Genomic DNA, 17,411 nt, shown 5'->3' with positions numbered 1-17,411 from the left:
GCAGCTCCTGGCTAGTATCAATATTTCATATGACATGGTCCATACTTGACAGGGAGTCATGGAGACAATTTTTATTAATATCTTCTGCTTGGCCTGCTCTCAACTAGTTATAATATGCCAGGCAGCCATAGCCATTAAGAAGCAGCTTCTGCCCGTCTCACAATTATACTACTGCAGAATGTCCACTCCCGCTCATCACTGATCATTATTAGCAGGCAATCACCGGCAGGATTGTTACCAGCAAGCATCCAGTCTCTAAAATTGTTTACCAAATTACAAACAAAGGAGACATTTCCTTAAAATGTGAAAAACATTGCTTGGATTGACTCACCGATCGGTCAATGTTCATGGGGTCCACGTCAGCTAAACTGGCTCCAACCTTAACTCGTTCTCGTAAAATACCACTTGCCAAATCCTCTGCTCTGAGGTTCATTGGCAAACACCTATTGCACAGAAACACAAAACGTGTCAGTATAATTGGAACAAAGGAGTTAAATACAGAGTAAATGGTATTACAGTAAGTTTGCAGAACGTTCTGTTCCTTCACTAAAAACCGAACATTACTTACAATACTTACAAGCAATATTTTAACAGTTCTAGAAAACTATTGGAAGTACATTAATACTTTATGCACAACATGGTGGTTTTTTTGCTTTTCCGCAGAATACATTTATTCCCCATCACTTGTATATGTGCATTTTTCCTTTTTAATATATTACAAAGTATAGGTCGTTCTGGCTAAATGAATGGGCTGGTAAACCTTAAAGGACTAGTGCATATTTTGGGATTCTCTTAAAGGGAGAGTCTAATTACCAAAATCACTTAATCTTTCCGAAGTAAATGGTACTGTTTTCATCTTACAATTACCTAGTAACAGACAGACACTTGGTGCTTCTGACAGAAAACCATTTAATAATTGAATCTACGTGACGTTCAGCCTCAGCATGCAAACTGTGTGCATCCAATGCTTCTGTATGAGAAACACTGGATTTAGTGCTTGGGTTGGCTGATTAAGGAAACTGCCATACTAAGCATCCCATTGTACAATAGTCATCATGACTTCATCAGAGGTGAATCGGCCAGCAGTGAAAAGTCTGTCCTAGCATTGGAATTGAGTTTTACGGTAGTTTTAGGTGTTTTTTTTTTTTTTTAAAGGGTGGGACCCAGTAATCTAAAATTAAACATGAACAAATCTAACAAATCTGACTAGCCACCGTAGACATAGCTAAGGAGGAGTGTATAGTAGCCACCGTAGACATAGCTACGGAGGAGTGTATAGTAGCCACCGTAGACATAGCTACGGAGGAGTGTATAGTAGACATAGCTAAGGAGGAGTGTATAGTAGCCACCGTAGACATAGCTAAGGAGGAGTGTATAGTAGCCACCGTAGACATAGCTAAGGAGGAGTGTATAGTAGCCACCGTAGACATAGCTACGGAGGAGTGTATAGTAGCCACCGTAGACATAGCTAAGGAGGAGTGTATAGTAGCCACCGTAGACATAGCTAAGGAGGAGTGTATAGTAGCCACCGTAGACATAGCTAAGGAGGAGTGTATAGTAGCCACCGTAGACATAGCTAAGGAGGAGTGTATAGTAGCCACCGTAGACATAGCTAAGGAGGAGTGTATAGTAGCCACCATAGACATAGCTAAGGAGGAGTGTATAGTAGCCACCGTAGACATAGCTAAGGAGGAGTGTATAGTAGCCACCATAGACATAGCTAAGGAGGAGTGTATAGTAGCCACCGTAGACATAGCTAAGGAGGAGTGTATAGTAATACCAAACAATACCCAGTGTGTGTGGCAGTGATAGGCTCAGAGTACACAGCAGATGCTTTCAGCCTGTCAATATTGCCCATCGCTACTTAAGCTAATGTTCGGTGCAGAGGAATTCCTGGCACCATAACCACTTTAATGAGATGAAGTGGTTATGAAGCTTAACAAAGCTTCCTTTGTTTCTTTCACAACTGGTGTAATTTGAGATTTTTTCTATCAATTAAGTGACAAAGGATGTGATACAATTGGGTCTGACGTTACTACAAAGGAGTAAAGCGCATATGATGTTTTTTCACTCATATAAACCGGTTAAAAAAGGGGTCCATCACTTCAGTTTGTATTCTTAATACCTGTTCCGGGATTTGGCCATGCTTTTAGATTTTCTTCTTTCAAACCGTTCTTCATCAGAAGACGACGTTGTGTCGCTACTGTGAATGGCATGCTTTTTTCGTCTGTAAAAATGATATAAACATAACCAAAAGATAAAAAATATCTGAAAATAAAAAGGAAAAAAACAAAAAAGGGGGAAAAAAAAAAAGTAATTTCAGAGTACTGGAGAGAAAGACAACTTGGGGGCATTTAAGACACCACCTTGCCTTATTTATTTGTGGAAGTTAAGTTTAATATTAAAAATGCGCCATAAAACCAAACATAAAAAATATTTAGCAAAAAAAAAAAAAAAAATATTATATATATATATATATATATATATATATATATATAATTGCCAAAAAAAAATTTGCCAAGCAATACTCTCACCAGCTATTAACACTAAAAATTTAAAAGTCGTAAAAAGTAAAAATAAAAAAGGGGAGCAATAGCCAGGTATACATTGCAAAAAGTGTTAGCCCTAGCACCATAACCACTTTATTGTTTTGAAGTGGTCATGGTGATCAGTTTGAAAGGCTGCACATACTGAAACATTTTAGATTGCTCCATAGGTGTAACTCCACCTCCAGAAGCGTCCTCAATCAGTTCCAGGCTAGCTAATGTCAATTATATGCACATTGTATGCATAACTGGCCATTGTTCAGCTGACATTCTGAGCCATTACCGGTGGGGTTGGCATCCAGCTTACGCCTTTAATTTTCCTGCAGATACTAAAGAAATCACTGAATAAAAATAAAGTTTATAAGGGGGGGGTTATATAAACAAAACAAAAACAAAAAAACACCTATTTTTTTCCAGTACCAGACTCTGACCTTATATGGCTTCTCCTGGCAGGGGATCTGTGGGTGTCAAATAAAGTGCTCTGTCTCTTCCTTTGATGTGCTGGCTCTGTGAGAAAAAGAAAAAAAAGAAAGAAAGAAAAAAATTATATACAAGCTATAAGTTTCGACAAAACAATGGAGAAGATGCGCATGACTAACCTTAACACCCACATATTACAACTATTCTTATTATAGCCCATCAATCATACTTGTGCACATTAATGCCTACACATCCCAAATGCATCTTCAATGAGTCAAAAAAAATGCTTATTAACATGTACACATTCAAACATGCCAGCTAAACTCTTATTAATGTACACTCATGTTCCACTCACACTAAATGCAATGCTGCCTGTTTTCATTAAACATGATTGTTTGCAGAAGAAAACAGAAGTGCAAGAACTTTATAAAGGCTTAGAGAGGAGCCGAGAGAGGGGGGGTGAGGGCGAGGACGAGAGAGAGGGTAGAAAGAGAGAGGGTAGAGAGTGTGAGGGGAGAGGAAGGGGGGGGTGTTAAGGGGAGAAGGGGAGAGGAGAGGGAAGAGGCAGAGAGGAGAGGGAAGAGGCAGAGAGGAGAGGGAAGAGGCAGAGAGGAGAGGGAAGAGGGAGAGAGGAGAGGGAAGAGGGAGAGAGGAGAGGGAAGAGGGAGAGAGGAGAGGGAAGAGGGAGAGAGGAGGGGGAAGAGGGAGAGAGGAGGGGGAAGAGGGAGAGAGGAGGGGGAAGAGGGAGAGAGGAGGGGGAAGAGGGAGAGAGGAGGGGGGGGAGTGTGAGGGGAGAGGGGGAGAGAGTGAGGGGAGAGGGGGAGAGAGTGAGGGGAGAGGGGGAGAGAGTGAGGGGAGAGGAGGGGGGAGAAGGGGAGAAGAGAGAGAGAGGAGGGGAGAGAGTGAGGGGAGGGGGGGAGAGAGTGAGGGGAGAGGGGGAGAGGAGAAGGGAAGGGGAGAAGGGGGGAGAGTGGAGTGAGGGGGGAGAAGGGGGAGAGGTGTGTGTGTAGACTCAGCAGAAAGTAACTCTAAGGCCTCCTAGTGGCACAAGACTTGTCAGTTTGAGCACAGTTTTACAGACAATATAAGTTAGTTTTGAAATTCAAATAACATTACTTGACCTATTTCAGCCATGGCGTTTAGGAAAAGTGGACACCACCAGAAACCTTATTCTGGTTAATTTAATTTAATTTAATGTACAGAGACATGCAGGGTGCACCATGCTGTGAGCACCATTTCCTAGGAAAATGCACTCTCTAGGAAACTGATTGGAAATTTTAGCATGGAATTTGTTTGTGAAATTATATCCGATATGGTCTTCATCCAGCCAATATTTCCAACACAAAAGATAGTCATCACCATTCTACAATAACACAACCACAGCATGCACTACCAACCGATAGGAGGGGCTTGGTATCTGTCTACAGTTTTCCTTTGCCGCAAATTATACGGTCGGTCATTTTCTTCTTCCACCTCAGCTTCTTCATCTCCATCTTCGCCTTCTTCTGGGGATTCTGAAAAAGTTGCGTTTAGAGTTTAAATTCAATATTTGAAACTAAAAAAGCCTACAAAGCACATTGCAACTAGGATTGCTTAAAGGGAAGCAGCCATATAGATGGGATCTTTATGAAAAATTCAGAAAGGCCGTATTGGGAATTCATTGAAATTTCAACACAATCAAGAGGTGTGGTAAACCATCTCATGGAAAAAAAATGTGTCAATTGGCAGAGATTCACTACCACGTATAATTTTGGCTGTGGTTATGCAATTGTATTTTTACAGCACATCTATTAAAGGGATACTAAAGTGGCAAATATACAAAGTAGTATTCCAGGCACTATCACTCCCCCTGCCTCCTCCCCGGTAAATAGAGGATTGAAAACACTTTATTTACTTGACTGATTCCAGCGCCGCACCCTCCGGCATCCCGCAATGAGTGAGCGCTAATGCGCATGCACAGCAAATGTCGCTCGCGCATTAGACCTTCCCATAGGAGAGCATTGAATCAAAGCTTTCCTATGGGGAAAATTCTGATGCTGGGGGTCCTCATTCAGAACGGGAGGAAGTTCAGCGTCAGACACCAGACCAAAAGTCCATTTCATTACAGGAAGCCCTCTAGTGGCTGACTTAGTGCTGCAATGTAAACATTTTTAACATTGCAGCACTAGGTGTAAAAGGGACACTGCACCCAGACCACTTCAACTACTGTCAGTATCTGTCCACATGCGCAATTGCTCTACCTCCCTTGATCACATCTTCAACAGTGCTGCAATTCAATATTACAAGGGTTTGAATCCTTAAAGGGACACTGAAGGCACCCAGACCACTTCAGTTTATTGATTCAAACCCTTTTAATATTGAATTGCAGCCCTGTTGAACATGTGATCAAGGGAGGTGGAGCTATTGCGCATGTGGACAGATACTGACAGTTGCTGAAGGCTGAAACAAAATACAAAAAAAAGATAATAGCTCCATGGACAAAGAGGTTCTGGTAATTATATCCACCTTCAACGTCTTGTTCGGAGTGCCACCATATAAACAAACTTATCAGTTTAGGGGGTCTTTGCTTTTTTGTGAAAGCTCCTCTTTAATAAAAGAGGGCATCTTTGTACCCTTCTGAAGATTTGATATGTAATAATATATTATTTGAAGCTGTAATTTTGCCCACCTTCAGAATTATAGAAAGAATGATGTAGATATTTAGACATGCAGGTACAGAAGGAACCCTCCCCCCCCCCCCCCCCCCACCTACCCCCCTCATTGCTTCCTGCTTTGTGATTAATTTGGGATCTTTCCATGTTGCCCAATAAAGCATGGGGATGTCCTCACTGTCTAGTACAGCATGTAACTACATTAAACATTCTGTAGTGTTTTATGTAAGGGATCTAAAGAACAAGATCCTCATAATTCCATGATGCAGTAAGTAATGGCACAGAAAAGGGGTTAATAAGAAAGAACACTGACATTAAACCGACATTCAAACACTGACATTAATTTAAGAAGCTAAAAATACACTTTCCTCGCTTCTTTGGTTCCACAGAGGTGTTTTTACAATGACTGCATAATAGGGCTATCTAGCTAAGCACTTTGTATAAAAGAGCTCCAATTGCTAGTTATCAGCTTACGGACAGGGCACGCTCTACCTCTTGTATTTGTCTGGGTATAGTGTACATTCTCCACTAATTGTCCAGCGTTGCAGAATCTGTTGACGCTTTATAAATACCAGTAATAAATAAATAAATTCCAGGTCATATCATTTCACCTATAACGCACTGTGATCGCAGCAGAGGCACTAGAACTAACCACACCAAGCCTTTTTATTTGTGTGTTTCTTGATAAAGATACAGCACAAAGTTTGACTTGGAAGAGAGAATCCGTGATGGACCCTTTCTGATTCCTTACTTGTTATGCATTTTTATAAAATTAGCTGTAAAGGAAGCATAATATTGTAGAAATAAATGCAGACATTGTGTAAGCATTCTAAGGCATACAGTAACAATTATCTGTGTGAATTGGGAGAATTAGGGTAATACTAATGATGCTGACAGCACCCTAAAAACATAGTGGACTTGAGGAGGTTTTCCAAATTCGGCTATTGGAGTTTACAATTTGATTTCCCAAGAATTTATACTTTAGTGAACAAACCAGCAAAGATTTAAAATGAGACTTGGCAGAGGATTCTATGCGTCAATAAAAAAGGTAGATCAAGGGCAGGCTTCTGATTTGAGAAGAGGGCAGAATTGTGGGTTTACCAAACAAACATTGTGAGTGAGACAGAGCAGTCCAGCCCAGAAACAAAAGAAAAATATGATGTTTTACAATTACTCACAAATACAAAGAAGAGGAAAAAAATATTTATTTTTAACATGCAGAGAAATTGGTTTTAAGGTTAGTAAATGGATGTGAGCTTTGGCGGGTCCTTTAATTAAACAAATAGTATTGATCTATCTGGATGTACATACTTTTGCCACATCCTGCAGTGCTTATCACACATTTTGATTGCTCAGTGCAGGGCTAGCTCTATTAGATGGCTGCAGCCATCATTCGTATAGAACATACAAGCATTTACCCTCTGAAACCTCCTCCTCCCCCTCAGAGGACTCTTCATGGTGTTTTTTGATTTGATAGCCATTTCTTCTTAGGCTTTTCCGTCTCCTTTTTACACGGGAGTACATGTCCATGTTTTCCTACAAAGTTGGTTAAATAATTAGCATAAGTACTAAAAATAAAAAAAGACTTCAACAACATGTTTACACTGCATTTAATTAGGTAAAAAGCACTGTACTCAAAAAAGGATAATATAGACATCAGAACAACTTTAGACTAACGAAGCAGTTTTGGTGTATAGATGATCACTCCCTGCTTAATTCTCTTGCTCTGTAAAAGTTACTTTAAACACACACAGGAGGGTCCTGTCGGGTCTAAAGCTATTAACAGAGCAGGAGAAAAGAATTGATACATGAAGCATTATGTGCAATAAAGGAACCTAGGATATCTAGGTTATTTATTTTTCATGAAGTGTTTAGAAAGGCTGTGTAAGTTACACGCAGGGAGGTGTGACTAGTGCTGTATTAACAAAAAGTGATTTAACTTCTAAATTGCCATGAGCAATGAGACTGCAGGGGCATAATCTATACATCAAAATTGCTTCATAAAGCTTAAATTGCTTTGGTGCCTAGTGTCCCATCAAGGATAACCTTTACAGATAATTGCAGTGGGTATGGTAATATGAGTCTATGAGTAAAGTCCCTTTAGTTTTTGTAAAATCATTTGCATTGACATAAAATGGTCCTGACATCTACAGCCTAGCTCCACTCCTGAGGATGTCATAAGGAAATAGTTCCAGCTCCTCAATAGGCAGCCATGTGTGACATGAGTTTACATGCAATGATAGGCTGTGATTTAGTTGTTGCAGACCACGTGCACCACTTCATGTCAATGGAGTTCCCTGAGAGCAGCATAATGCGCCCTGCCACACTGCAAAAAGTATTCCGTAAATGTTTGAGGAGCATGACCAAGAGTTCCAGATGTTGCCTAAGCCTCCAAATTCTGTAGATCTCAATCCGATTGAGCATCTGTGGGATGTGCTGGAACAACAAATCTGATCCATGAAGGATCCCCCTTGTAACCTGCAGGACTTAAAGGATCTGCTGCTAATGTCTTAGTGATAGGTGCCACAAGACAAGTTCAGAGGTCTTGTGCAATTCATGTCTCAATGAATCAGAGCTGTTTTGGCAGCACAAGGGGGACTTACACAATATTATGCAGGTGGTTTTAAGGAAAGGTGGGATTAGTGCCTTGAGGTGTCCTCAGATGGTTTATGCAACAAGAGCAATGGGACAATGGAGGAGTATATAGTCTAGTACGTTACCAAACCTTACTTTTGCTCAACCCATAGAAATTGGGTGGAACATTAGGAATGTACCACCCAGGTTCTGTTTATTGAGCAAAACCTTACATTTGCTCTTAAGCAGATTTTCATTTATATGCACTTATTTTCCATACAGTGTGCAGTATGCTTTTGTGGTTTGTTCTGTTGTATACATTTCATGGAGAAGACACCAATGTATCATAGAGTGGTTATTATGCCACTCCACAATGTTTTAAAATGAGCCATCAGGAGGCTCCATCATATGTGCGTGCAACACCATCTACTTATTCTACCAATTTATATTGCCCTGACATTCTGCACATGTAGTGTCTATTTTGTTTTTATTGCATACACTCTGAACTATTCCCTTGGATCAAGAGATATGCATCAACCAGAGCTAATTGACAGCTCAATATCCTATAAGTACATCTCTTCTTTCCATACCCCATTCAAAAAACAATGTAGTACACTATATACTTCTCCATTATCTTGTTGCATATACCATCGAAGGACACCTCAAAGCACTACTCCCACCCATCCTTACAAGTATCTCCTAGTTTAGCCAGAAAGACTCCAGACTGAGTTGTCGATCTGCCTCCTTAACCTCATCAGCACCCGATAGCTATAAACCTTCCTGTGTGGGTTTTAATGTTAAGGCTGATCAATGTGCAGAACACCCAAAACTTGTATTATTCTGTTAATTTAAACTCACTGGGCATGTCAGGGAGATCAGAATAAGTGTTCAAAAACATTTTACTCCTGATAGCCAAAGACAGTATTTGACCAAGGTGTTGATTCCATTTAACTTGCAAATTTAAAAGTATTAATTTTATATGCAGCCAACTCGGTTTCACAAGATGCAAAATCAAATACAAGAATACTCACAAATTCGGTGTCTGTCCACATGCGTAACCGCTCCACCTCCCTGGATTTCCCGCTTCGTCTAATGTTGATGTTGTCCATTTCCTGTAGGACAGCTTCAGCAGTGCTTCAATGAGATGGTACAATGGTACATTGCGTTAGAAAATCTCCAGTAAGCGTACAGCATTTACACAACCATTAATAAAACAGCAGGATGGCACATTGTCCTTTCAATGTTGATTTTAAATCCTTTGGTTACAAGAGTCAAAAGCTGAATTGTGTGGCTCGTGTAAGAGAAATAATGCAGAATATCTGAACCAGAGTTCGAAGACACAACCAGTTTTAAGGCTAGCTGGAAACCATAGGAAATGTAGTTTAGAGACATCTAATGCTGATGTTTACCAGTTTTAAGTAAAGAAAACGGTTACTTATGTGAGAGAAAAAAAGACAACAGTCTCCTATATATAATTAAAACTTATACTGGGTTTATTTCATACCGGAGGTTATTAGGTTAGGCTAGAACTACTTAAAACAATGAACATTTCTTACAAAGTGTATACCGTAATTCTACTTTGTAACCAAGTCCCCATTATAATCCCAAAGCTTTGAGTTTTTATCAATTTTAAATGTTTGCAATGGGACAGCACTTTGTGTGTACTATAAAGTTGCGTTATTTCATACCTAAATAATAGTAAAGTTAATTTAAAATGGAAGTACCACTTAATGTTTAATTTATTAAAATAAATACAAAAAATATTTAAAAAAACTATTCTATCCAAGAGAACTTTCCCTGTTTAATAAAATGTGTAATTACACTAACATATCCCCACTGTAAGCACCAAAGAAAAACTAAAGGCAAATATTGTGTGCAATTAAACAATTAAAGGGACGCTATAGTCACCCAGACCCCTTTAGCTCAATGAAGTGGTCTGGGTGCCAGGTCCCCCAGGTTTTAACCCTTCAGATGTAAACATAGCAGTTTCAGAGAAACTGCTATGTTTACATAGCGGGGTTAATCCAACCTCTAGAGGCTGTCTTCCTGACAGCCGCTTCTGCGACGCTGGATGCGATTTGCGCGTGCAGCATGCACAGCGTCCATAGGAAAGCATTGAGAAATGCTTTCCTATTGACAGTTTGAATGCGTCATGGCACTTCAGCACCAAGGGAGGGGGACCCTGAGGGTTATATAGTGTCAGGAAAAACAAAAATGTCCTGACACTATAGTGATCCTTTAATCAAAAAGAGGTGTGTCATTACATGCAAACATTTATATGTTTCATTTATTTATTTTTTAATTGCAAACCAAGTGGAATAACTGCTGGTTAGCTGGTTTAAAATGAGATTCTATAAAATGAAAAAAATTAAAGAAACACTCCAGTCACCAAAACGACTTTATCTCAGTTGTTATGGTTCCTGGAGGTCCTGGGAAATGTTTTACCTTAAGGGGTTAAACCGCTAACCCCTTAAGGGAAGACAGCTATTCTCACTTTAGTATTTGGTAACTGCACACACTTAAACCAACTCCTTATTATCTGCCCAAGGCTAGCTCTTTATTCTATATGTTTACCATATTTTGCAAGTACCAGTTCATGAGAGATGCCATTGTATGAAACTGAACTGGCAATGTTTAATAAACTGAATTTTAGGTAACTAACCCATGTTCTGCACCAGGATAATATATAATTATCAAACATTGCAATGCATAACCAACTGAAGAAATACCAAGCCCCAAGAATACATAGAGAGAAAAAAAAACCCTGAAATATTCACTAAACAATTCCTGACTTAAAGGGACACTCCAGGCACCCAGACCACTTCTGCCCATTGGAGTGGTCTGGGTTTTAACTCCCACTACCCTTAACCCTACATAAACTGCAATATTTACCTTGCAGGGTTAACTCCTCTTCTAGTGGCTGTCTACTAGACAGCCACTAGAGGGCACTTCCGGGTTTATAGAACAGCGTCGCTGAAATCCCCATAGGAAAGCATTGAAAGCATTTTCAATGCTTTCCTATGGGGATGTAGAATGCGCGTGCGCTTCAGGTCTCCCTGTAACCTGGGGTGGGAGGGAGAGGGGACCTGCAATGTCAGGAAAACGGTTTGTTTTCCTGGCACTGGAGAGTCCATTTAATTGCACAACAATGAGCCATAGTTCTACTTCAAACTGATCATATCTCTTTAATATGATGAAAGGCAATAAAGTCCCTGGCTTGCAGACCAATTGGAAGACTTCTGAAGCACTGTTTAGAGTTAGACAGGTGGCAGGCCAGATACTGGCTAACTGGTTACATACCTGTTAACCAGCTGGTCAAACAGCAAGCTCTGGTTTAAACTTTCAAACTGACTACTCTTTGACCTACAGCTTCTTCGAACTTCACGATCGCTAGTGATGCAGGCATGGTCATTGCTTCCCTCCTTTTGGACATGACGTGGGTGACTTCTAAGAGCTAATGGAAGAAAGCAAACCACATCAGCATGTGGAAAATGACAGTTTCCAATTTACATGCATTGAGTCTTACCAGGAAATCAACCAATAATACGTTGGTTTGATCCATTGCAAAAATTACATTTACTAGATCTCTGCAGTTAAAATTTATAATGTGATATTTTAGATTTTTCATAAATAAAATACAAAAAAATAAAATAAATAATGAAAAACTATTTCTGTTACGTGTATTTTATTCAGGTGGATACAGTTTAATATAAACTTAAAATATTACACTATATTTATTGATTTGTAAAGTTTCTCAAAAAAGTAGTCTATAACAAATCTTAAAGTTTTAGAATTGACCTATGACCACGTGTAAGGATAATCTGCAATGGGCATGTTCCAGATATGGACAAATCCTCCTGTGGACCTTGAGCAAACAGACAGTCACTCCAAAAGAGCTGAAATGCTCAGAATTGTCAAACCTGAAGTCAGTTGTGAAGTTAAATTTGTTTACTGGGATGGCTGTAAAATGATAAAATAATATCCCTCTTGGTGACTATGCAAAGAGGACTGTGAGCCCAGAGAAAATATAAAATAGAATGGGGGAAGGGGATACAAAATTCACCTTCAGTTCAACTGACCCATTACAAAGACTATTTCCCTAACATTGTCAAAATTAATCAGACAATGCAAATAATGCAACATCAGTTAATACTCAGTTAATAAATTAATAAAAGGTAATCCACCTTTATGCTTCAACAATGACTAGAAATTGCAGCTCTCATGTGTTATTATAACTGAGCTAACTAATTCTACCCTTGATCTTATTCAACCCAGAGGATATAACTGGGAAGGTAGTCACCATCACTTAGAACGGAAGATGGACCGTTTGTTTGCTAGTTTTTTTCTTTATTTATTTTTCCCAGCAGGGCATTGTTCCATTATTCCAGGGACACGTCCAGATCAGTTTAAGCGGTTGCCATGCCACTCCTTTAAATCTCCCATGTGGTCCTCGGCCCTTGTTATTCTCTGTCCCCATCCTGCACAGTAATGCATTTACACAAATATAATTAAAGGGACACTAGTCACCTGAACAACTTCAGCTTAATGAGGTTGTTCAGGTGAGTGCTACAGCTTCCCGGAGCCTTTTTCTTGTAAGCACTGTATTTTCTGAGAAAATACAGTGTTTACATTGGAAGCTTGGAACACCTCTTGTTGCAGTCAATCAGACGGCCACCAGAGGGACTTCCGAGTTCAGAGGCCCTAAAAAGGCCTCATTCACGTCTGACGTATTCACGCATGGGTGAATACTTCAGATGGGCTATCAGCACACAAAGCACTGTGAACGCGCTTTGTGTGCTGAGGCTGTCAGCTCTGCTGTGGGAGTGGCTTCAGCTGACAGCTGAAGACCGAAGAGGAGGACCCACAGGGACTCTTTCTGGCCACAATAGTGGTTGAAGGGGGGGGGGAGAGACCTACTCTCCTCCCCCCCCCCCCCAGCCCCCACCCCTGGGCGGCGGGTGGGGGCCATGAAGATAATGAGGGGGGGACCTTCTGTCCTCCCCCTTTCCGGCCCCCACCCCTGAGCGGTGGGTGGGGACCCTAAAATTAAAAATAGGGGGGGGGACCTACTGTCCCCCCTGGCCCTCACCCCTGTGCAGCGGGTGGGGGCCCTAAGGGGGGGGACCTACTGTCCCTCCCCGGCCCCCACCCCTGAGCGGCAGGTGGGGGCCCTAAAATTAAAATAAGGGGGGGGCCTACTGTCCCCCCCCGGCACCCACCCCTGTGCGGCGGGTGGGGGCTCTAAAAATAACAATAAGGGGGGGGACCTACTGTCCCCCCCCCCCCGGCCCCCACCCCTGAGCGGTGGGTGGGGGCCCTAAAGCGCTAAAAAAAAAAAATCCATGTTCACCCATGGAGGGCTCCGCGCAGACTGAGCTCTGCAGGGCGGGGGAAGGCTTATAAAGCCTTGCCACGCCCTGCAATTAGGCTAAGAACACTCTGATTGGCTGGTTTAAGCCAATCAGAATGCTCTTTGTCATTTTACACAGCGTGGGAAGATTCCAAAGAACTTTCCCACGCTGTGTAAAATGACACAGAGCACTGTGATTGGATGGATTTCGACTTTCTCCTGTAAAAAGGATCTTCAGAAGGAGGTACTGAGCCTTAGTACTGAGCTCTGTCACAATGACCTTGAAATTATGCATCAATATCCCTTTTCCATGAGTCTCGGGATCTGCTACAATGCATGGAACCACCCAGTTTTGGCTGTTTTAGGCAGGTCTTCCCCATGTAGGAGTTGGATACACACATAGGCATAGCAATGCACAATGTTTGGAGTCTGAAGCCTTAACACTAATCAGGGGTACTTGCTTGTTGTTAGTTGTTACATCCCAGTGCTGTCACTGATAGGACAGCCACATGGATTTCCCCAGTTCCAATTTCTTCCACAAATTCATGGTCTATTTTTTTTTTTACCCCTCTACCTGTTTATGCTGCACTCTATGCCCCTTGTATTACAGCATTTTTCAATATTCTTTATTAAATTCCAACCCGTCTCCCTGCAAAGGTTACAATATAAAAAGGTAAGCTGGAGGCTCTCAGACAAAGAGCCCAGGTAAAAGTGTTGGTTGTGAAAATAAAGAAAGGAGGCTGCGCCACACAAAATAAATATAATAGGATAACAATAGTATATCCCAAAAAAAAAGTCTTAACTTGACAGTTCTTTCTTTAGGTCAAATGGTCAGGGATAGTGTCCACATGGGCCTTCCCCGGAAAGATCGAATAATATGCAAAGACAAAAGATAGAACCAAAATAGTGCAATATATCCAATAGGGTAAAATAGAAGATAAAAAGACGGTAGTGCACTCACATGAGTAAGAGCTATAGCTGGCTCTAGTATGGACAGCGTACAGCGGTACAATCCCCGCTTATGGGATATGGTGCAGGTGTCTTGCTTCAAAAGGTATGTTCAACACTCAAAGAGAATAAAATCGAGACAACCAATAGTGCTCTCTGAATAAAACAATGGTGTTAGGATATTTATAAAATGGTACTCACAAGGGTGGGGCAGACAAACTGCCCACTGGTATAAGCGTTGGTGGTTTAATCCCCACCTAGGATTTCTTGGAGTCCACAATGATAAAAAAATGCCAGGTAAAAAACAAAAAATATTATAGAGTGTATAAAAGATGATTGGCACAAATAAAAGTAATCAAAAGATCTTTAATAAGTAAAATCCACAATATAAAATCCACAAACACGTTTCGCCTAAAAAGGCTTTCTCAATATGGAATTGCTAATTCCAATACTTATTTACGGTACTTATTAAAGATCTTTTGGTTAGTTTTATTTGTGCCAATCATCTTTTATACACTCTATAATATTTTTTGTTTTTTACCTGGCATTTTTATCGTTGTGGACTCCAAGAAATCCTAGGTGGGGATTGTTAAGACACTCACCGCCAGGGGAATGAAGCCGCCGTTTAGTCGAGAATCCCCTTTCTCCAGAAATGCAATTTTAGTCCAACCGATTGTAAAACTCCCGAACGGAGCATACGAATACGGCAACTCCCGATCAGAAATTCATCCGAAATCCTTCGACAGCTAGAAATAAACGAAAACGCTGTCCCAATAGTAAATCCCTCCACAAACGAGACAAAGCTCCATCTTGAAGGTCAAACAGGAATGTGTTTAATGGGGGCTACCTGCCCGGTATTTATGCAGGTCTCCACAAGGTAGACACTCCCCTAGGGGACCTTGTGGAAGACTGTAAAATATATTATACAGTAGCCAATCGCAGTGGCTTCAATACAAGCCCTTCCCATTTTACCCATAAGTCATTATGTTCTATCCCGGAGATAATTAGGGAGAAACCTAATTATCTCCGAGGATAGAGACCATCGCCATTTTAAAACATAATACGAAAACTACAATAAAATACATAAAATCAGAAATACCGATTGTATAGTGTTCGTGCAACGTATCCCCAGATAGCCTGGATCTGAGGGCATATTCCTACCGAATAGCGCTCAGGTCCGATGTACATAGTCCAATCGCCATGGAGTCAAAGTCTCTCATAAGTCCTTCGGTATACGAATGACTCCATGGGACGGCTACCTGGGTAAGTCCATACGAATTAGAGAAACTCCCGAACTGACCGGTGTTCGTACGCCTCAAGGAAAATAGAAGGGGGGGCGGCCGTCTCCAGCGGTGTTCGGTAGATAAAGAGTCAGTTTTTAGATCCATCGGTTTTGCACCGAACACTGCTGATTCGCCTCGTGTCCAAAATGGCCGCCGCCTCGTGTTCGGCATACGAACGACGACCACCCGTACGAATGGAATGGAGAGGTGTTAACCACAACGTTCTAATTGTGGTCAAGGTGTTAACAAGCCGCACACTCATCTCCTGGGTGGCCGTTGGTTCGGTAGTTTCAATCGGTACTAAGGGAAACATACGAACAAGGGCATACGGACAGGAAATCCACGAACTCAAGGCAAACAGACGAACCAGCAATACAAGTCTATACAGATGGGTTCGTCACAGGGATTAAACCACCAATGCTTATACCAGTGGGCAGTTTGTCTGCCCCACCCTTGTGAGTACCTTTTTATATATATCCTAACACCATTGTTTTATTCGGAGAGCACTATTGGTTGTCTCTTTTTTATTCTCTTTGAGTGTTGAACATACCTTTGAAGCAAGACACCTGCACCATATCCCATAAGCGGGGATTGTACCGCTGTACGCTGTCCATACTAGAGCTAGCTATAGCTCTTACTCATGTGAGTGCACTACCATCTTCCTTTTTATCTTCTATTTTACCCTATTGGATATATTGCACGATTTTGGTTCTAGCTTTTGTCTTTGCATATTATTTGATCTTTCCGGGGAAGGCCCACGTGGACACTATCCCTGACCAAGCACGTTACAGACCATTTGACCTAAAGAAAGAACTGTCAAGTTAAGACTTTTTTGGGGGGATACGTATACTATTGTTATACTATTATATTGATTTTGTGTGGCGCAGACTCCTTTCTTTATTTTCTCTCCTGTTGTGTTTGAAGGGGACTTTGAGGGATTCCCATTGTGGTTGCTGCCTTATCCATTACTTAGCGCTGACTCTCTATTTTCATTTAAAAGTGTTGGTTGTACCTTTCGGACATGCTAGGGAGTGTATTGTTACATTATGTTCCTATTCTGGAATTATTGCATGTTGATTCCATGAGAGATGGCTACTATTCAACATAGAAACATAGAAACATAGAATGTGACGGCAGATAAGAACCATTCGGCCCATCTAGTCTGCCCAGTTTTCTAAATACTTTCATTAGTCCCTGGCCTTATCTTATAGTTAGGATAGCCTTATGCCTATCCCACGCATGCAAGTATTGTAAATGGCTGGGCTAAATTTCTTCTTCAGGTTTACTGGATGCTAACATTCAAGAACCATGGACCATTCACTGCCAAGCTGTGGTATTATTGCTGCTGGCTACTCAATGACATACATAAAGCTTTGTACAATATTTAGTAGGAAATACAACAATATAGGTGGTTAATCGGCTGTTAAATTCTTTCTTTGGGTCAGATATATTTTGCCTTTAGACTCCACCAGCCAATAAGTAAGCCAGTTCTAATACTCACATAAACTACTGTGGCTGTTTGGTAATGTAGCACCAGTCTGAGACAGTAACCTAAAACAAGGAAAATAAATTATAAGCATTTTTAACACTGATAAACAACAGTATGTCTAAGAGGCTCTCAAGAACATGAAAATAAATT

The 17,411-nt window shown here is 41.0% G+C and overlaps 1 protein-coding gene across 1 annotated transcript in view; it reads right to left on the bottom strand.

Annotated features, from left to right (window-relative positions):
- Positions 1-17,411, bottom strand: part of ATAD2B (ATPase family AAA domain containing 2B) — a 126,208-nt gene that overhangs the window by 92,204 nt on the left and 16,593 nt on the right. The window contains exons 3-10 of the mRNA XM_063442117.1: positions 17,274-17,323; positions 11,492-11,645; positions 9,223-9,325; positions 7,036-7,153; positions 4,364-4,480; positions 2,978-3,053; positions 2,126-2,227; positions 332-443 (exon numbers count right to left, since the gene is read on the bottom strand). Coding sequence (XP_063298187.1) covers positions 332-443; positions 2,126-2,227; positions 2,978-3,053; positions 4,364-4,480; positions 7,036-7,153; positions 9,223-9,325; positions 11,492-11,645; positions 17,274-17,323 — 832 coding nt within the window. The remainder of the gene's footprint in view (positions 1-331; positions 444-2,125; positions 2,228-2,977; positions 3,054-4,363; positions 4,481-7,035; positions 7,154-9,222; positions 9,326-11,491; positions 11,646-17,273; positions 17,324-17,411) is intronic.

The sequence above is a fragment of the Pelobates fuscus genome, chromosome 2, assembly GCF_036172605.1.
Source record: "Pelobates fuscus isolate aPelFus1 chromosome 2, aPelFus1.pri, whole genome shotgun sequence".
In the NCBI taxonomy this organism is placed as follows: domain Eukaryota; kingdom Metazoa; phylum Chordata; class Amphibia; order Anura; family Pelobatidae; genus Pelobates; species Pelobates fuscus.
This window is presented reverse-complemented; position numbering and strand designations above follow the sequence as displayed.